At 38.2% G+C, this 21,678-nt stretch overlaps 1 protein-coding gene across 4 annotated transcripts in view; it reads right to left on the bottom strand.

The window, feature by feature from the left end:
- Positions 1 to 21,678, bottom strand: part of LRBA (LPS responsive beige-like anchor protein) — a 414,817-nt gene that overhangs the window by 276,445 nt on the left and 116,694 nt on the right. For 2 of the 4 annotated variants that reach the window (XM_077300118.1, XM_077300120.1), the window contains exons 32-34: positions 19,430 to 19,508; positions 19,011 to 19,144; positions 14,817 to 14,878 (exon numbers count right to left, since the gene is read on the bottom strand). In XM_077300118.1, the coding sequence (XP_077156233.1) occupies positions 14,817 to 14,878; positions 19,011 to 19,144; positions 19,430 to 19,508 (275 nt within the window). The remainder of the gene's footprint in view (positions 1 to 14,816; positions 14,879 to 19,010; positions 19,145 to 19,429; positions 19,509 to 21,678) is intronic. The other 2 variants (XM_077300119.1, XM_077300122.1) reach the window with 1 other exon arrangement.

Genomic DNA, 21,678 nt, shown 5'->3' with positions numbered 1-21,678 from the left:
ACTTGATCGTGTCAAAACACAAAAGACTGGTAGTTAATATAACAATTTAAAGTCCTGGTCTGTCTGTGCAACTTCAATTTCTGAGCTAAGATCAGTGCTAGCCACAATCAGGACATTTTCCAGTGGTGGCACTTCATTTATAGAAAACCTTTCTCAGAAGTACACCCTAGCACCTGTCTTTTAAGTGCCAGGTTATTTGACTATACCTTTTATTATATTTATATATTATGTGCAATTTTTCTTCCTTAAGATGTTTATTTATGCAAAAGGTTTATGTTTCAGCCTGCCATTTAATGCTGTCATGTTATCTGTTTTTATACAGACTACTGCTTTTATGAGACTGTAGTAATGTCAATGGATGTTTTAGAAAATTTGTTCTAAGAAGTTGTTTTTAAAATACATTTTCTTCAGTATACCTACTTTAGACCAAAACTTTTTCAGTCATCAGGTCTACTGCAAGTATGCTAAACAATGCAATAAAAATTACATAAATAAAATAAACACAATAGGCAAAGCCACCAGGCTGAATTTAACACTCATTTTGATTACATGTATACTTGCAACATGGTTCTATTTCCTCCATCTAAGTGAATTAGGAAGCTCCTATAACAAGAATTGTCTACAAGTATTGGAACATACACAGACCACTAGACAATGCTTTTAGGAATCGAATCAGGCTGCAGAATATAGAGAGTTCAATCCAACCATAGATCCAAGAATCTTCTTTTAATATAAAGTGTGTAAGATTTTCCATCTAGTTTCAAGACTCCCTGGTATCCCATCCAGCTGCAACTCCCTGTGATGCATCTCAAGGTATTCCTAAGGTTCCTCTTATTAGCAGGAATATCAGAGGTGTGGGGAGAAACAGCAGGAATGGGAAGGCTAAAATGATCTGTCCAGCCAAGGCCCAGTCAGTGCCAATCTCAAATTTTCTTAGCTGAAAAACAAAACCTTCTGATTCAGGGAAAACTCCTCTAGCAATGGCGTGCTATTTTGTGTTATGATATATACAGAATAGCATGTTCCACTAAAACAATTAGATACAGACAACTTGGAACTTCTGAGGAGGGTGCATCCTTTGTTTCCTTCCCTCTCCCCCTTCTCTATCTTCCCCCTCTTTTTCACCCCCCTCAATATGCCCTACTTCTTTCTCCCCCTTCCCCTTTCTATCAAGCTACCCCTTTCCCCTTTCTTTACCTCCTCTTCCCTTTGCCATCCAACCCTCCTCAGTTAATGTCCTCCTTCTATTCTCTTTCAACTTACTCCATTTCTCACCCTTCTATCTTCTCTTCCCCTGACTTGTCAACTTCCCTCTCTCCCTCTTGTCCCCACCCATTCTATATAAATCTCCCCATTCCCTTCTCTGTCAACTATCCCCTCTATTTCTCCTTCCCCCCTTGTCAATATCTGTTTCCCCTACTTACCAGCAGTGGCAGCTGCAGTGGCAGAAAGTTGCTCAAGACCCAATAATGGCACTGGTAGTGAGTGGGAGCTACTTCAGGCCTACAGAGGCTCCCAGGCACTGCTGCCAACGTGGCCAAGCACAAAGAGGCTTCTAAACACCAATGCTGATATGGCTGGGCCCTGAGAAGCTCCCAGGTGTCAATGCCGCAGCTGGATCTTAAGAACTCCACATACCTAAGTTTGCCAACCTCCACGTCGTACCTGAAGATCTCCCACTATTCCAATTCATCTCCAAGCAACAGAGATCAATTCACTTGGGCCCATTATGCGCGGCCGCTGAAACGGCGATTTTGGGTCACATGGAAAACACGGAAGACGCAAAGCACACCGGTTATGCACGGGATGGGGTGTGACGGCGGCAAAACCCAGAGTAACTGATTATGCACGCGGCGATCCCAGAGCCGCTTCTGGTTGTGCCCCGGTCACCCGGAAGCTGTGCTTTCTTCCGTGTTTCGCTAACGCGGCTTTTTCGACGGCATGCACCGAAGCTGCGGCCGGTTACAGCCGGCACCGTGCGTTATCGGTGATTTTAGTCGCCACCATTCTACCCTGAATGTGCGTTATTCCTCCCCGTGCATAATGGGTCTTGGAGAAAACGGCTGCTTTGGAAGGGGGATTCTATGGCATTATCTATGTGTGGCAATGGCATTCTATGGCATTATCTATCTTTGACAAATCCCATTCTCCTCAGTGTTCACCCCCCAAATCTCCAGGTATTTCCCAACTCAGAGTTGGCAACCTTACACACAGAGAGATTCCTGGGGTCAGCCGCCAGCAGCCAGAAAGAAAAAGGAAGTGTGCAATTTAAACTGCCCAAGTTTGCAAAAACATCTGCTTGGAGTCAGATATCCACAGAGAGGGGTCACACCTGAGAAACAGATATATTAATATGTGGCACACATTTTAACCCACCAGCTTTGATTGAATTTTTACATGGAAACATTTTTGAAAAATGCAAAGAGTGAATCAGTGTGCTCTCCTGTACTGTGCTCTGACAAAATAGCATGGCATCGAGACTGCCAAGCTACATTCTCTCTCTAGTCAGTACAAAAGGCTTGATTTTGAAATGAAGTGATAGAAGTTTATTTCAGTCTGCCCACCTATAAGTTCTCAACAGATGATCGTCATTAACTCAATATCAGGCTTCTATGTGCTGAATCTGTACAAATGTGTTCTATTAGTACATGGCCTGACTGCTTGGCAACTCCAGCATTCAAGACAAATGGCAGCTGCTGCCCTCCGAGGTCTGAAGTCAAGTCTTTAGGGACTCTCAAAGCCCAAATGGAAAAAACAAGCCCTGTTCATTAGAGACTGCTCCAGGCTAAAGTGTTCAAGGCTTCCATTATAACTATATAGCAGCTAAGGCTAATTATTTTTATAAGACTTTAAAACTATAGCATGTTCACAGAAAGAAGCAGTAGATACTTTGTATTTTTATTGCAATGAAATTATATGCAAATTGCTTTATGTCAGAACACTATTGACAATATCAGAGAATACAATGGGTACATTTTTAATTCATATTTTACTGGATATTAAAGTACTGATATCCCTAATCACTTTTAACTCATATGAAGAATAATGAATCCAGCATGGGTATATACTCTTGCTATAGTACAGCAGGTTCTGTACTCAACAGGTACCACTACATACATATAGGTTTCTGATCATGGGATGAAACTGCATAGATATGCACAGTTTGTGAGGATGCTGGATCATATTCATCTACAAACATAGGCCTAAACACACTAGACTTTGGGGATACCCAATTAACTTGATGGTCACAAGATTAAAACCAATTAAATGCAGTCAATACAATGCAGAACAAACCTATTAAACCCACAGCCCCAAGACATACGGCCACTGGCTTGGGTGGTTTGAAAAGTAGCAAGGCATATTCATAGCCTCTGCTTTTCAGAAGGCTGGTTCAATCAGATACCAACAGCATTTTAAATCTGCCCAGCAATCCACACATTATGTTGACAGGTGAAGTCTTAAGGTGGCCTGAACTCCCTCCCCCTTTTTAACATCTAACCTGGCAAAGAATTCTGAAGAATTTGGAAACTTGCACTCCTTTTTGTGTTATTTTGGAAGGTTCCTCATAGAAGTCTACATGGCTTTTGTTCATGAAGGATAGCTGTTATCAAGAGATAGTAGGATTGTGGTTAACTGTTCCCTCGTCTACATATTCACTGACAACAGCACGGAAAACTAGCTGCTGGGAGGTGACGGACAGACGACACGTCCTCGTGCCCTAGTGCAATGCAAGTTTTCCAGTCGTGTCTGGTTGGCCACTACAGGAAGTTGGACTTTCATTTGATCCATGGGGCTTTTGTGATCTTACTGTAATTATCATATTTTGGATCATTGTATCAAGAGACAGAAGCAGGAAAAGACTGAAAACATCATAAAACCAAACAAACTGAAAGGAACGGGTAAATCTGTTTTTTTGGCAACGGGTAAATCTGTGTTAAACTTTGCAGGTTAAACTTAGCTTTTGCAAATACAAAATATTTGAAAATACAAAATATTCATAGTAACCAACCTTTTAAAAGCCCATGGTATCAAATGCCTTTCCATGCACATTAAGCTGTTATTAGAATCATTACCTTCCAGGCGAACATTTTGAAACCACTATCACATTTTCCTTATAGAAAAAGAATGTCGGAAAATAACTATGTTAGGAATGAAAATTTAAGGAAAACAGATTGAGAATGATTTATATGAATGCATAGTGCTGAAGTTAATTACAACTAACCCAATAAAATAGTGCCTTTATTATTGTACAGCTAGTAATAGCCTTGGACACAGAAAGCAGAGCTCTTTCTGCTGTTTTTTGCATGCTCAGTCCCACAGCACACTACATTAAGAATTAAATAAGTTGTAAATATGCCACACAGAAACAGCAGTTTTTAACTAAAAGCAGAAGACTTCCCTGCTGTTTAACCATTTGGTGTATTCCACTGTGAACAGGCTTCCTATAAACTGGTGTTATATTGTTGTGCAGTAAATACCTGAAATTACCTTCTAATGTGCATTTAATTTCAAAACTTAGAGAGTTCAGTTCAAATATTTAGACAGTGAAATTGAAACAACACCATTTTAAAAATGCATAAGCACAGATTTCCTACTGTCAAACTAAGTACTATTATACTTTTTTTTAGTTTAACGCTAACTTATCTCTAAGAGTATAAAGGTATACTTTTAAAAGTATGCACTATGGCTATAATATAATTAGCATGGGTACCCAAAAATTCACTATTCCTCAGGATTATGAACCACTAGTGAATTCCTAATTGGAGACTTGAGGGTTTTTTTCCTTTTTTGTTCTATGTAGTGTACCAACCAACTTGTTCTACATCTATACCGTTCACTGGTTAAGCATACAACATAATCACCCGAACTATCCAACCCTGTGCATACGTAATAGAATAGATATATGAATATTTGTCATATGATTATATCACTGGACCTCAGCACATGTTAAACCTACTCCCAAGAATTATAACATTCAGTATACTGCAGCACCAATTGAAAAGTATCAATATGTTTATTCTTATATTGTAGAATGATCTAAAAGTTGCTACCAAATTTATAATCTAGGCATAAAAATACAAAAACAAATACACCAGCAATATTACAATCAAGTATCAGTCATTTGTACAATACACCATGGGAATCAACATTAAAAATCCTTTTTTTCTTTTCTTTTTTTGTCAAAAGACATGAAAATCAAGAAAGATATCAACAGTCAACAAAAGTCTTTCCCCCCCCGCCCCAAAAAAGCAAGGAACAAGCTAAAGTCTAGGAAATTTTCTACTAGATGCCTAAAGCTAAGCAGGCTTATGATACATAAATATTATGGAACTGAAGATTCAGAGTGTCACCATACAGAATGTTCTGTGCACAGAAACTCGGGAATATATTTTAAGGAGATGGACAGAGACCTAAGGGAACATGTGGTCATTGAAATACTCTGTTACTAGCTTGTTTAGGGCTTTAAAAAAGCATTTTGGTACCTGGTACCTAGTATCGCTACAAGACACAATATAAGTAACAGCACAATTCTATGAAAAACCAATGGTGTGAAGAGAGATTCCCTGTGCTCACACATGAGTTAAGATGCAGAGATCTCCTCTAGGAGGGGAGCCACTTGAGATTCCAGGGAGTTCTTGGTCTAAGGAAGAGTGCTTGTACTCGAAAGTTCATAAAAGGTATCCCCTCTGCAAGCACCGGGTGACGCCCTCTAGCGTTTTCATGGCAGACTCAATACAGGGTGGTATGCCAGTGCTTTCCCCAGTCATTACCGTTTATCCCACAGCAAGCTGGGTACTCATTTTACTGACCTCGGAAGGATGGAAGGCTGAGTCAACCTTGAGCCGGCTGCTGGGATCAAACTCCCAGCCTCATGGTCAGAGCTTCAGATGGCATGTCACTGCCTTATCACTCTGTGCCACAAGAGGCTCTAAACGAAAGCTCATACCTTGAATAAATCTTTGATGGTCTTAAAGGTGCTACTGGTTTTATTGTTTTCTTCCCTCTGTCACCCAGCAATTCAGTAAGGAAATGCTATTTAGAGTACTGTTTGGCCCATCAGGGAAGCCACATGTACAGATGGGAGAAAGCGGAAGGAAGTTTAAGCATTGTCTCCCGGCATGCTGTGTTCCTGATCTAGATTTTACTCCTGGAAATTGAGTTCTATGCACAATTCTCACCTGGTGTCTTTGGCTTACCAGGATGTGAGAAGGTTATGAGGAAAAATTACTATGGAATTAGCCCCTGATTCTTTCAGTTAGTTTATGTGAACATATGCATATACAAGCATATCAGTGGAAAGATCCAAAAGACTGCCTGTCTGAATTTTCAAAATGAATATAGCAGTTAGCAAAAGCTCCCAAGGAAACTTATGTGAGCAGGAGGTGATTCCTTTCATAACACAGGAACTGGATAAAAAATGCAGCCGGAACAAACAAGAAGTCTACTTTCACAATGGAGGGAATAATCACCAGAGAAACATAGCCTTGTTCAGATACCAACTGGAATTAATGCTATTTAATTATTCATTGGCAGTGATGAACCAGGGCCTAGCTAAGTTTGTAAATTTTATAAATAGGACACTGCCCATAGGGAAATCCTTATCCTTTTGTGTACATAAAATGACAGAATCTATATTAAATAATTGCATATAAAAGATTTCTTACTACAACAAATCTCACAGATAGATAACAATTCCATGCGCAAGATTCTATGTGCAAAATTATATTATAGATTTTTGAACATATTAATATTTTTTTATTGTCTGGTAAAGTATGCTACGCACACAACAGCTTACACATTGGTCTTAAAGGTGCCCTTGGACTCAAGCTTTGTTCTGCTACTTCAGACCAACATGGCTCCCCACTTTATATTTTGTTACAGTTATCTATTCCGCTTTTCTTTTCATCACAGCTGAGCTAACATCAAGTGACTGCATACATAATGAGACTTTGCCAGCAACCTGGCATTGCAATGGAGTTGGAACAGCATTGAGAGATTCTGTCTGAAGATGGGGGGGGGGGGAGATTGGGTTACCAGGACTTATGAACAAACTGCAGTTGTATACTATCTGGTAGACTACAGTGTTTGTTTAATAAACTGTGGTTTAAATGAACCACAGTTTATGGAAACATGTGAAAGAAGTCATGTCATTATTTTTAACAAGGAGGCAACTGACAGGTTTCCTGGTAGAACCCGCTCCCACTTGGGGGCTCTTTCATGATACAATCGTATTTCACATTAGAACTAAGCTGCCTCAAAAAGATTCCTCATGCACATTGTTATTTCAGCATATCCTATTGGCTACAGATTACAGTGATGGGTTTCATTACCCGAAGAAGTCACGGCTTACATTATCGTTTATACATTTAAATTTACAGTAATTATAGAAGATACAAACTCCTCACATTTGTCGAACGAAGTCTGAGTCCAGTGGCACCCTTAAGATTAACAAAGTTTTATTCAAGGTATACTTCATCAGATGCAGTGGAGCAGAATATCTTCAACCATTACTTAAAGGTAGAGAGAGCTGGGAGGTTTAATTGCCAGGATGCATTCCCACCAGAATCATCCTTACAGTTGTGCTAGTAAACCTAGAGACACCTTAGAATGCCAACAGGGAAATGAACAGGAATAGCTCCTTCTGTAATACTAAAAAGGCTTATAAGAATTAAGTCCCACCAGACACGTTTAAACAACGTCTATCATTCCATGGTCCAGCCAAATTTGCAGTTACCATTGAAGAGTCACTGTATGCTCTGTGCACCATCCCAAATGCATACATACGATATTAAATACTAAGTTTAAAACCGCAACACTTTAAAATTACCATAGTATCAACATGTAGAGTTGCCTTTCCCCTGCACAGTTGACCCTAAGCCAACCCTTGAGTGTCTGGAGGAAGGTGCAAGGTTCCTCACTCATCTGGTTAATCTCATCTCTCTCATAGACTGGTTCATGTATTGTTCTTATGTTCCATGTAAACCGCCCTGAGCCTCCGGGGAGGGTGGTATATAAATATAATAAAATTAAAATGAATCAATCAATCTCCTCCTCAGCATGGGGCACAGCAGATAAGGTGAATGAATGAGTGACAAGGTGCCTGAAGCAAGGCCAACTGGCCATGGAGAAAGTGGAATCCAATGACCACCACGCTACTGTGGCTTGCTTGCTTTTATCCTAAGTGACTGCTGTGATGGTGGCCTCCCAGCTGCCTGAGTGCTGGGATGAGAGTGCAAAGGATGCAGGTAAGGATGTGGGGGGTTGCTGGAGAGGATGGGCTATTTAATGTCATCCCTGGCATGAGGTTTGCAGCTCACAGCTTACCTGTTTTCCAGTCCCCATAGTGGCAGCTGTTTCAAGGTGGAAACCACTTGCCAGTCACAAGCTCTAAAAGGCAATTGTTTGGCCCACTTTCCTGAAACATGGGGGAGAGACACACAGGGGAGCAGTGTCCAAAAGATCCCCAGGTGGCATGTGAAAGAGCCATATGTGGCTCCCAAGTCACTATTATTGTCATTATTACATGACTCCTGTATGTTATAAAGTCAATAGCCAAAACCGACACGGGTATTGTGCACATTGGCTGATACGGGCACACTGTTAGATGTTTGGGGCAAACAAATACATTCTGCTGGCATGCTAATATGGCTAATGAATACACTAAGCACCTATAAATGTGACCATGCATCTTGCAAGCCTGCACTGATTTACCCATGGCACTGTCAGGTTTGACTGAGACTAATAAATGATCAAAGGAAAACTTGAAATAGCTATTCCATATTTATAATTAGTGTAAAAGGTACTCAGTTGCTACATTCTGGACTTTCTAGCCTTCTGCTGCCGCAACTAGCTTACATTTAGCCCCCACCCCAGTCTAACCCCTTTTGCTAACTTCTCAAATTAAACAGACGAGCTGTAAAACAGCAGGTTCTCAAATTAAAGCACACTTTATTTTCAGGGGTCTCCACACTTATAGGCTGACTTCCTGTCAGGAAGAGCTCCATTTCACCGCCTAGCCCAATCAGCAGGGAGCTCACAGAATTAAGTGCCAGTTGATATTACTTTGTTTTACATTTACCACCCATGAGAATATTGTTCAAAGATCCAGTTAGAAGCCCAGCATGGAACCATCCTTCTGACTAGACTGCCAAACCACAGGGTGTGCTCTCTCAGCACAAAATTCACCTTAAATGGTGGGGGTTGTTTAAGTCCTAGTGTGCTGGTGAAGCAACAGGATACCTTGAAGTTTAGGAGGAGAAATCCCTGCTTCTGTATTTAAATTATAACCTTTCATATTTTTTTTTAACATCTGCTGTGAGATACATTGACTTAGAACTGCTATGCTATTTTACAACAAATAACCTTACTCATCAAAACTAACAATGAAATATTTATATGCAAGACTAGGGCAGTTCCCAACCCCCCTGCAGTTCTGGCCCCTAAAATGTTTAGACTAGTAATACTTAGTGTGCATAAACACACAATACAGTTGCTTCCCTGTTGTGCTCAAGTGATGATGTGTGCAGTGTCACATATGGGACTTCATAGGAATAAGCCACTGAACAGAAGCTTCCAAATCTCAAGCTACAGATGAAAACACATGTGGCTTTTTAGAGAAGTGAGGCCATTGTGGAAGCACCCTCACACCGTTGAGTGTATCTTTCCTTTTCAGGGTTGAGCTCTGCTATAGTCCTGCAAGTTTAAAGAGAAGCCAGCTGTGCATGGCGTCAAATGGCTTGCTTTCCATTATGTCACCCTTTCCGCAATCCCTGGAGAGATTCTGCACTGTAAAACTTCCTTTTCTTGTTTATTAAGGTAATAAACATATAAATGCATTAAGGTTTATACAGCACTTAATTTTTTTTAAAGGCAGCTACCTGAAGCGGGGGGCACAAAACCACAAGAAAGCTGGGATTGAAACCACAGATTTAATATTCACTGTGAGCAATTTTCCACTGTCTTTACACAGAGATAAGAGCTGGGTTGGTTTTCAGAGAATTCCACTGAGTTCTATGGAAGGCGTGAGCATTACTCAACAATACTACAGGCGGATGCTTATTTGCTTGGAGTATGCTAACTTGCTTCTCCGCTCTTCCGCCCCAAAAATGAGTAGGGGACATCCAGAATGGATCTTCTCACAACTGACCCGAGATACATTTTGATTCAGTTCAGAATAGGTCTAAAGTAACCTTTCTAATTTAAAAAGTTACATCTGTTTACAACCTTCATAGCCTTGCCCCAGATTTTAGGACAGGAGGTATGATTAAAATCAGGAACTGGCATAATAAAACAATTGTGGAATTTATATTTCTGATTTGATATAATTATTCTCCTTTGCTGAACAAACTGAACACTGCTGGGCTATAATCCAAAGAAGCAGTTTAGCAACATGGATGAGAATCTTTATTATTTTCAGAATCCCACAAGACAAGAATAATTTCCCAAACATTCACAGCCAACTGGAAACCCAGAGAAACAACCCACCATTGTAAGATGCAGCTTAGTAAAAATGCTGTTTATTGTCACACAAGTTTATGTACTTTAGAAGCACAAAACACTGCTTTAATAATACATGAGCCATTTAAGCCTTTAGGAAAATAAGGGAATCAGGTCAAGACAGTCTTCACTGCTATTCCTAATCACAGGTGGCTTCATAAGAATACTGCTAAATATAACTTTTTTTCAGCCAGTATTATAGCCAGGCAATATATATAGTGAGAGTAGATCTTTGGCTGAATATTCAGAGTTACTAAATGAATATTTTAGACTCTCAAAATATGCTGTGACCTCCTATTACTGCAATTAAGGTAAACCGTGATAGAATAAATAATTTCTAAAGTGCATAATGCATACTTTACCGTGGACAAAGAACTTTGTTTGTTTGTTTTTTGGAGGGGGTTGAGTATAGGTTGTATACTTCTGCTCACTTTTCTAAGTTAAAGCATAATCTTATTTGACAATGGGTAGCACAGACATATTGGCATAGCCTTTGCCAGACGTATCATACAATTTACCTGACTTTCTATCTAAAAATACCTAAAAACAGATTTATAAGTAAGATGCCAAGAAATAAATGTAAGAAAATAGCTTTGGTATCAGACCCATTGAATTACTGTAAACATGAGAATATTTTTATGCATGCCTGACTCTATACAGGACACAAATTCAGATACTCACTTTGAGTAATTTGAAAAATGGTATACTCCAAATAGGGTATCACCATACCTAAGATGAGAGTGGCATCCCAGAACAGGATAGATATAGATCTACATATATTCTCATATGTTTTAGAAGCAACATCAGGGTAGGGATTTCACTTTTTGAGCCGGTTTAATTACGTGGACAGGAAGCTAGTCCAGACTAGAAGGTGCTTCTAGTTTCAGCGTACTGTATGCATTTCTGATAAATGGGAAAAGAATAGATGACCTGGCAGAAGGCTCAGACAATAACATGTGATTTACAGGACATAAATGCAGCTACTATAAGATTTATCTGACAGCCCTCTATGATAGTGGACTGTTGAGTATCCGATGGAATGATTTCTAGTCTGGAAAGTCTACTACTGAGTAGCCATACACATTATTTATTTATTAGATGTTTTGGGTTGAAACCATTTTTAAATGATGCACTTCACAATGCTCAGTCATAAATTTAGCTTTAAACTCTGGAGGGGAGGTAGTGTTATTGGAATGTATGTCAGACTGAATTAGGATGAGCAACACAATGCTTTTATAAAGTGGCCTTGAAAGCCGCGTTGATTCTTTCAAAAATGATATTAATGTCAAATAAGCAGGAGCAGTTTTCAGTTAATATTGAATGCATTATTTCTTTATCTTGCAATAGATTTATATGAAGGTTTCACAATTGGGTGTCAATTAAAAACTGCTTTACAATGGATGCTGGGATACTTTTGTAGATAAACTGTTATTTGCAGTAAATGAGCCAAGTTAAAATACTTAAGTTTTGACATACCAGGACGAAAAGAGCTACGCTACTGCAAATCTACTGAATATGTGGGCGGTGCCAAATACTGCTGAAATGTATATATTCACTATATTACACAAAGAAAAAAAACCTCTTGTATCACACTCAACAGAAATTACTTTTAAAAAAAATAAAAAGGTAATGAGAATTATTTCTTCTTTGATCTGGAAAAGAGTAATGTCAATCAAAACGTAATGGCAAAATAAAATAATATGCTGAAATAAGGAATACTTTTAACCTCAATAGATTACGTGTACTTCACAAAAGATACTAATCAGAGCAGTGCTATAATTTAACATGTCAGACAAATTCATAAAGTTTTAAATCATTCTTGCAGATGCATACTTGTAACTTTATTGTATTATTTATGTGATTAAAAACTAGTTTTTGACCTGATCTTTCGATCTTTGGCACTCCATCCTCTCCATCTCTCCTTTAAAAATTAATTAAAAATTTAGCAAAAGGGTCACTTCACTTTCCTCCCTATCTTGGTCCCACAAAAAGAAAAAAATCAATCAAACTCAACCCCTTCTCCTCCCAGTATCTGTAAAATGTCGAGATGAAATTCAATTTCATATCTCTCAAGCTTTCATGTAGCAACAGACAGTTTACCTCTTAAGAAAATAAATCACTTTTGTGATTGCCATACTGACCTCTTTGAATTAGGAAAATGTGAAGCGAGAAATGTAATTATCACCCTAGCTCAAATATGTATACATCTGGAGCTAATTTTTGCTTCATTTTTTACATTGCATTTTCATATTCAGAAAAATATTATAACTAGTCTTTGTCTCAAAGGATGCTACTAGCTCTGTTTATTTCACTAGTGTAGCTCAACTATTTCACACAAAATAACACCTCTGATTGCTACTAACTCAACTAAGCCAGTGCCATATTCTGAGTTTGATTAGATTACCATTAAACAGCAATGTGACATGTGTGACAAATAGGCACATTAGAGTATGTCATTTACTCCACTTTATATCGCATCAGCACCTATGCTGTCCAGTGGAGAAAATCCTGGTAGATGTAATTCATGACGTACATTTTGAGGTTGCTTGGGGCAGGAAAAAAATCTTACTTTAAACCAAAAAAACCCAGTCCTTCATAGCCACCAAATGTTTGTATACATCAAGAGTGAATGTTCAAAGTTCAAGAAGGACATCTGCATTTCCTTAAATGGCAACATAAATAAATAAAAATACTATTTTAAAAAGCCAAGAGTTATAACTTAGATTAAAAACATTTGATTTTTTGGGTATTAAGGAAAGCTAAACAAATGCATATAAGCTTTTTGGAAGTAGAAACAGTATCAACAGGAATTTTACTACACGCCTATAATAAGAAGTCTGCTAGAAACATAACTGGTCTTCACTAGTTCATTGTAAAAATCCATTAGGTGTAATCTCCAGAAGTAATTGTTCTTATTGCACTTTATTTTCAATGCCACTTATTGATTTTTCACACCTTCTATGATTCTTTCATTTGTATTCATGAAATGTCCATCAGCAGAATCTAAGTACATTTGGCAATATAGGCACTAAAACGAATAAATCGATGTAAAAAAACATTAATTTTACATTATCCTTATTCGTCAGGCAAGTAAACCATAAGGGCTTTAAATGAAGGTCAAAGGTTTTGAAATGGGTCAAAACCCTTGACCTCTAGACCAATAACCTTCCCATTAAAAAAGGCTATTTTAAAGTTTTAAGTAGGGGAATTTACTACCAGGAAGGTATCATTTTTAAAGGCCAAAAAGAAAAGTTCAATAGAAACCTCCTATATAATTACAATGGGAAAAAATAGGAGATGGGTAAAGTGCAGCCAGTTGATCTACTACATACTATTATTTGTTGACAACTCTAATTCTTCAGGTTAGCATTTCTGTTAATCAAAGAGAAGTATAACATTCAGTTTCTCAGAATAGCAAGTGACTGCATTTCACGCATTAAAAAAATCAAATAGCTGCCAATTATAGTTCACTTTTTTATAGTATTTATTAAACACACAGTGTCTGTCAAAGACAATTAGGAAGGAGTACTATATAAATACGGCTTTACAAACACAAAGGGACAAACTATTAATTCCAACAAAGAGGGAATATTAGACATTATCTATGTCAAAAATATTATTAGTTGAATAAACTCAGTTGATAACATTTATGTTCCTGTTATGGAAATATTGTAAAAGATCAAATAGACTACAAGAGTATAGCTTCCTGTCTCAGCTGATCATGTGAGAGAGGATGTAGTTTTCATAAAACATTCATCTTCAGCTAGTGAATTAGAATGTACAAATGGGTCATGTGCCTAATCTAAGGATAGTTGCATCACTTTTTTGTTTGGGTTCTTAAAAGAAGGGGAAAATGAGGGAAACCATAAGAGAAACAGACAGACATGGTAAACAATTAATACAAGGTCACACATTGTAGGCCGATATTAACTGCAAGCACAAATTGATTACAGGTTGAAGCATCAGTGCAAGTTTGGTGTACTGGTTAGGAGTGCAGACTTCTAATCTGGCATGCCAGGTTCGATTTTGCACTCCCCCACATGAAGCTAGCTGGATGACCTTGGGCTCGCCAGGGCACTGATAAAACTGTTCTGACCGAGCAGTGATATCAGGACTCTCTCAGCCTCACCCACCTCACAGGGTGTCTGTTGTGGGGAGAGGAAAGGGAAGGTGACTGTAAGCCGCTTTGAGCCTCCTTCAGGTAGAGAAAAGCGGCATATTATACCCAACTCTTCTTCTTCTTCAATAAATTCACGTTGCACAACTATTTTCAGGGGTTTGGGCAATACCAATTCACTTTCCACTCAATTGTAACTCACCTGAGAACAAAGTAGCATGACCAATTCCACAACTGAACTACTAGATTTCATACATACAAGACCTACAGGAAAACAGAGGGGAAAGGATTTTAATACATACCTCAGTACAGGTTGCCATTTTTTTGCATAATGAAAATTCTACTCCAGTTTAACTAGTAGAAAAATTGTTTGGCCAGTATGATTTTCACAGACAAAAGGAGAAATCCTACAGCATCATTTAGTATTACCCCAAATGTGTTTAAGACACCAATTTCATCACTGACAGGCAGAATTTTGATATTAAATGATGCCTTGGAGCTATTTGGCTGAGATTACATAAATATTTGTGTTCCAAGTTAATAAAAGCATACATAGCATATGGTATATTGATTTATAGTACTTACATTTCTTCACCTTGAAGTGAGCTGATCATTATATATGCACAGAAGGGAAATGGCTCTATGACCTTTGCTTTCTCCATTGAGCTATCCCCCTTCAGCCCTCCAGCTATCAATCAAGTTTCCATTTTGTTTCATGGCAGCAGACATCCCAAACACTCTTATTAGTACTTTGACCCTTGACCCTCACCTAAGCTGGGGGGGGGGGAGTGCAAGCAGTAGCCTATTATATATTAGTGATTCGTTTATAAACTAATTTTGTTATTATTAGCAATTCACACTCCATGCCAGTATTCCAAGGTGCTATCATGACCTAAATATATATATGGAAGAGCAACATTTTCACTGATCATTTTCAGATTAATTATTATTTTAAAAAGACAAATTTACTAAGCCAGGAACTGTAAACATTCAGTTCCTGAATCAGAAAAAAAAAAAGATTGTCAGAGCTGACACTATATTCTTCGGAGCAAAAAACCCACAATAATACACCTCCTATCAGCGCCTGAATACCAAAGCTGAAAATAACCAAGCACAACACAAATTTTTATATCTGTGTTATCGTATTTGCCAGAATGCATTTTTTCAGTTTTAGATGTTTAGAAATTCACCTGTGTGTCAGCCATTTGTCCTTAAAATGCTAGTAGTGTGTATAAAATATGGTTTCAGGTGTTTAAAAATTTTAAAATTCATCTTCATTGAAATTTACAATGATCAGCCTCATCCAACAATGGGTACATTTATTAATATTTAGCATGCAACTGGGCCAATAAAACTTATTTTAAAGAAGGCAACCTACTCAGTTAACTATTTGCTACCTACACTCATCCAGGGTTTTATGAAACCTTGGGTTCTTGACAGCCCTGGAAGGGTTTCCCAAATGGGTAGGAGTAAATTAATGTAAACATATTTTTAAATGTGTTAAACATTTATTGGGCCATATATGGTCATGTCAACCTCCCCTTCCCAAATGGTTAATGATAGGCCTGGAGAGGGTGGGACTGACTGTGCCACTTCTGGGGTTTCTCGAAGCCTGAAGAATGTTTCAGAGGTTTCTCAATGGTAAAAAAGTTTGAGAAAGGCTTTGCTAGATGCTTAAAGAGAGAAGAGGCAATATAGGGTCATTGTTGAGCATCTAATACTGTTACCAGACTCTTTGCTAAAACGCTTAAGACTGTGCATGTGTGAGTATATGTGTGTGTCACAACAGCATCACATGCTGCCCACACTGGCAGTTAAATAAGATGATCTTGAAGAACACAAATCTCAAGGCATGATGTATGTTCCTGATGATTCATGGAAACTGGACACTTAGTGAAAACTGAAGATCATAATTGGCAACAAAAGTCAATGGTGAGAGAGATAAGAAATGAGAACAATTATGCTAAAAACTACCATCCAGGAGAAGGGAACAAAACATTTAAACCTAGCTTGTCTAGTTCACAAATAATTTCTGCTTAAAATAATTCTGTACTTCAGTTTTGCCCAGAAAAGACCACCATCTGCCTGCTTTGTTGTGAGCCAAGTCTCTTTGCAAATCAATCTCAGATGTTCAAAGGTACTGTGCATTTCCTGATCTCCTGTTTCTCTGCGCTACAAACTGCTTTTCCCTCTCATGTATTTCTATACTACAAATTGCGTCCCCCTAAACTTTTACATGTAGTTTTCCTTAATTCTTTCAGTCTGCAAAATACTGGAGAAAAATGGGCCTCAATCTCTACAGTATCAAACTGTACAATAACTTAAGTTGCTCAACTGAATACATGTGGCTGCTTCAACCACTACACCTTGATCATCCAGAGATTCTGCTGCTTGAGAAGCAACGCTAATAGGTTTGACCTGTTTAACATCAGAACAAAATCACATCTCATCAGGTGCTAGGAGAAATTTTGGTTTTAAAAGGCACTAAACTGTGTAGTTGACATCAAGGAATAGAATACATGTATTTATTTATATATTAAATATTTGTTTCATGCTTTTCCTCCCAAAAGCCCAAGGCAGTCAGTTTGGCTAATAGCATATCCATAATATTGGCAAGGACAAGAAATCTGGCAAGCCGGGTTGCTCTCAAAGCCATGGAGCTTCCCCTTAGTTGCCTCTGTGGTCTTGGGAGTAAAAGGAGCCCAGGTCTGTGAGCAGACTTCAATAATTATGAGTCCAGTTACCATTCTCAGAGAGTCTAGGACCAAAGCTTTTCCCAGGACACCTGATATTAGCTGGCCTTCAGTGAGAGACAATCTCCCATTTTAGACTCACAAAATTTGAGTCCAATGGCACCTTTACGATTGACAAAGTTTTATTCAAGGCCTGAGCTTTAGTACGCTGGCCAGCTTGGTGTCATGGTTCGGAGTGCAGACTTCTAATCTGGAGAGCTGGGTTCAATTCTGCACTCCCCCACATGAAGCCAGCTAGGTGACCTTGGGCTCACCAAAGCACTGATAAAACTGTTCTCACCCAGCAGTAATATCAGGGCTTTCTCAGCCTCACATACCTCAGAGGGTGTCTGTTGTGCGGAGAAGAAAAGGAAGGTGATTGTAAGCCGCTTTGAGACTCCTTCAGGTAGAGAAAAGCAGCATATAAGAACCAATACTTCTTCTTCTAATTAAAGTCAATGTAAACAAATTTGATACACTAGTAGATCAGACTCCTTGTTAAATTGCAGTCCTATGCAGACTTAACTGAGAGTAAGCCTAAATGAATATAGTGGCACTTACTTCTAAGTACACATGCATAAACTCTGTAGTCTGATTGCAATAATGGTATAAACCTAATGTTAGATTACATGTATGAACTACATCTATAAGATTTAACAATTTGTGTACTAAATCCAGAACTACATAGTTTGTATCACCCTGACTTAGAAAGCTGGTCACAATTTTCTGTAATTTATAGATTCAAAAATGCCCTGCATTGTGGCAGTGGCATTTCTACATCAAACACAGTTAGTGATGTCAAAGTTGGTGAACAATATCTGCCTTCCAAAAAAACCCTGAAGATATAGCAGATTAAGCCCACACATAAGGACAGAAATTAATACATTTCATCTGAGGGCATCTTGACCCAAGCTCCATGGTCATTTCTACAAACTGATCTATTTATATCATCTCAGTAATTTATATATTTTGTTCTTTCTTAAATCATGAGATTTTATGGATGCAGTGGGATCGTGTGTTCGACTGGAATAAGAAATCATCTGTGAGGTCCAATAAATGCTGCCTGATCCCTTAACAGGATAGCAACAGACTCCAATAGACAGGGGTAGAGGGGCAGAGTGAATGGACTGGTAGAAAAATTAGTGTAGTCCCTTGAAGTTTGCATGTATTCACAAACTGACTAACCATGAGAACACAAAGGTCACCCAGGTCACCCAGTTTGCCCATGCTGAGACCAATGGACTGAGGTTGACTGGTTTTATGGAGCTGTTTGCAGGTTTATTGTAAACAGGGGTAGGATACAAATGAATGAACAAATTTGATGAAAGTAGATTATGAGAGTAGCTATAGCAGCAAAGGCTGAAAGACTGAGAAAAGAGAAAGCAGACAGGAATCTAAAGGCTGAACGTGGTGGCAAGTATATGCACAAAGTACTTTCAGGATCTCTGTTCCCAGGTCAGGCACACATAGCTCTTTTGATGCAAAACCATCCCATGATTCATGGAATACCAAGACAATAGCAAGGCCATCACTTGAACTGAATATTCCTTTAACATTTCATTCTGTCTAAAAGTAAACTGGTATCAATGCCAATCTGAAATTGTATTTATTTTCTTAAATATTAAAATTCTTAATCATAGAAAACATTAAAAATGGAAACTTACTTGTACCTTCTATCAGTAGCTCTTGGCCATGGCTACCCAAAAGAGTACGAGAAAGAAAAGGAGCAAAATCCACAAATATCTCCCTCAGAAGAGGGGCAGCCTTTTCCAAAGCATGCTCAAGTCTCTCTGTAATACTAAAAGATATATAACATTAAATAGGAGACTGGCTGGAGAATGTAAAATTCTGCAAGATGAAAAAAAGTAAAAGTATAAAATATAGGAAGCAGAATGCCAAACACAGAACTAAATAGCGCTAAGATTTATTTCTATTTTAGTATCAGAAGCAAACAGTGTTAAGCTTTCTTCAGGGATCAATTGAAGTAGCACGATCCAAGTCAGGTGCATTTCAAAACCCTTTAAAAATAAGGAAACAATATGCATTACTTTGTGCAAGTGTTAAGAGCTATTTTAAATATTACCTCATATTTGAAGCAGAATCCTCAGGCACAGAAGAAACTGTAGGAACAGAAGGCAACCTTGAATTGGATGATCCACTGCCTGGAAAAGAGAAAATTCAAAGCACTTATATTCTGTATAAACAGATGTTTGCAATTAACATTTTCCCTCCATCTTGTGGCCCCAGTTTCTACCGCCTTTGGTCTGTGACCAACTGTCCTGTCCTCTATCTCAGAAAATCATTGTCAACCCGTGGTCCAAAGAGGGACACACTGAAAAGTTAGGTAATTCCAAGTCTGAGAGTCTGCTTATGAGAAAAAAAGAGGCATGATTGGCCAGAAGTAGAGTGGACCACTGAGAATAATAACCAGCTAGCTCAGTGATGGAGGAAGAATTTCTCTCCCCTGCTTGGCTCTTCTGTGAGATTTTGAATTTTACAAGAACTGTTGATAAGATTTGCAATTCAAACCCAGGTTTAATCCCCATATTGATGTGGAAACTCACTGTGTGATTGGGGGCCTGTCACATATCTTCAGCCTATCCTACCTTACAAGGTTGTTGTGAGGAGAAAAAAGAGAATAATCTAAGCTGCTCTGGTCCCCTCCGTGAAGAAAGGTGGGATATGAAAAGAAGGAGAGACTGAAGCAAGGAGGAGGGACAGAGAAAATAAATGGGAAAGGAATACAGAAGACAGTGAGATGCCATCCCACAAGCCCTTGAGGGTTCCCAACCATGCAAGTGAGTCTTCTCCAATGGTCACCAATGGTTTTCACCAGAACATTCAAAATTTTATTCTGCTTTAGATATGCATAAAAGATCTTTACTGGCTATAATTAAGGTGAATGCATGGAAACAAAGGCATAAACTGAAAATCCACATATGGATTTTCTAGGATAATATTTGCTCACTCTGGATCATGGATCATTCCATAAGAAAGAAAGAAAGAGAGAAAGAAAGAAAGAGAGAAAGAAAGAGAGAAAGAAAGAAAGAAAGAGAGAAAGAAAGAAAGAAAGAAAGAAAGAAAGAAAGAAAGAAAGAAAGAAAGAAAGAAAGAAAGAAAGAAAGAAAGAAAGAAAGAAAGAAAGAGTCTTGTTAAATACTGACATAACATTTTAATTATATTCCTCAGGGCAAATAGTCCAAAACAATCCCTGTAGAGCAAAACATTGCAAGAGGCCCATATCTTTCCATGAAACTATAATCCAAGGAAAAGATTTATTTCAGCTCAAAAATTCTCAAAGCCCTCCAAATGCCATATTACTCTGCCAGTGACTTCAAAGAACCATTTCATGTAAATGCTCTTTGGATGAAAGCATGAAATGTTGTTTGCAAGTGAGCTTTCAATTTAAGCACTGCCTTTTGTGCATTTAGAGGGGAAAGACACTTTTCAGAAGCATGTTTTCATCTAAAGCACACATGCAAGTAAGTGCAGTAGCTACTTCAAACATGTGGAACCAAAGTGACTTATCTCTCTTATCCTTTCACTGATAAACTGGCTCCTTCAAACTGACAGTTTTACAGACATTCGCAAGGACATAAAAGAAAATGCAAATAGATCATCTGTCTAGCACCCTTCTAGTGAAAGCTTATTGTTTATTCAAGGTCCCCAAGGGTCTAAACAAATAATGTCTCTAGCAATAAACTGTCCTTAAAAGGAAGTGCTGCTCCCAAAACGTTTGCATAGCTTTGAATGTATACATACAAATAAAGTGATACCTATTGTGTATTTAATGGCAAAGCAACAGCTACTAGAAAACAGTTTCATTTCCTCTCTCTTCTTTCTCTAACAGAGTCCAAAAATAGAAAATTTGGATTCAGTGGCACCTTTAAGACCAGCACAGGGTTTCCATGAAACTGTCATTTCCAGGCCTTCAAGGTATTTGGATTTTCCATGAGTCCAGGAATGTTCAGAAACAAAAATATTTTTTTTAATATCCAGCTACATATGGATTTATTTCATTTAGTGCAAAAAATTTACTGGTCAATTTATCAAGATTAAAAATGAAACGTTTAGAAAAGCCAAATATTAAAAAAAATTCTTTAAAAAATTGAAAAGTCAAATCAACCACCATGGTGGCCCTGGTTGACTTGAAAGCTGAGATATCAATATTATAAATAAAAAATCAGATGTAATTAAACTGAATTACATTCTACAATGGTTTTTTTTAAACAATCTTTTTTCCACACTGGAAGTTCTTGGCATTATTTGGCTGCACAGAAGGAAATTAATAGTTTAGCACGTAAACAGAAAGTAGCGTTAAGAAGTTGCTAT

Source organism: Paroedura picta, chromosome 10 (genome assembly GCF_049243985.1).
Source record: "Paroedura picta isolate Pp20150507F chromosome 10, Ppicta_v3.0, whole genome shotgun sequence".
Classification (NCBI taxonomy): Eukaryota; Metazoa; Chordata; class Lepidosauria; order Squamata; family Gekkonidae; genus Paroedura; species Paroedura picta.
Note: the sequence above shows the minus strand (reverse complement) of the source record. Positions and strands in the feature narration are given on the sequence as shown.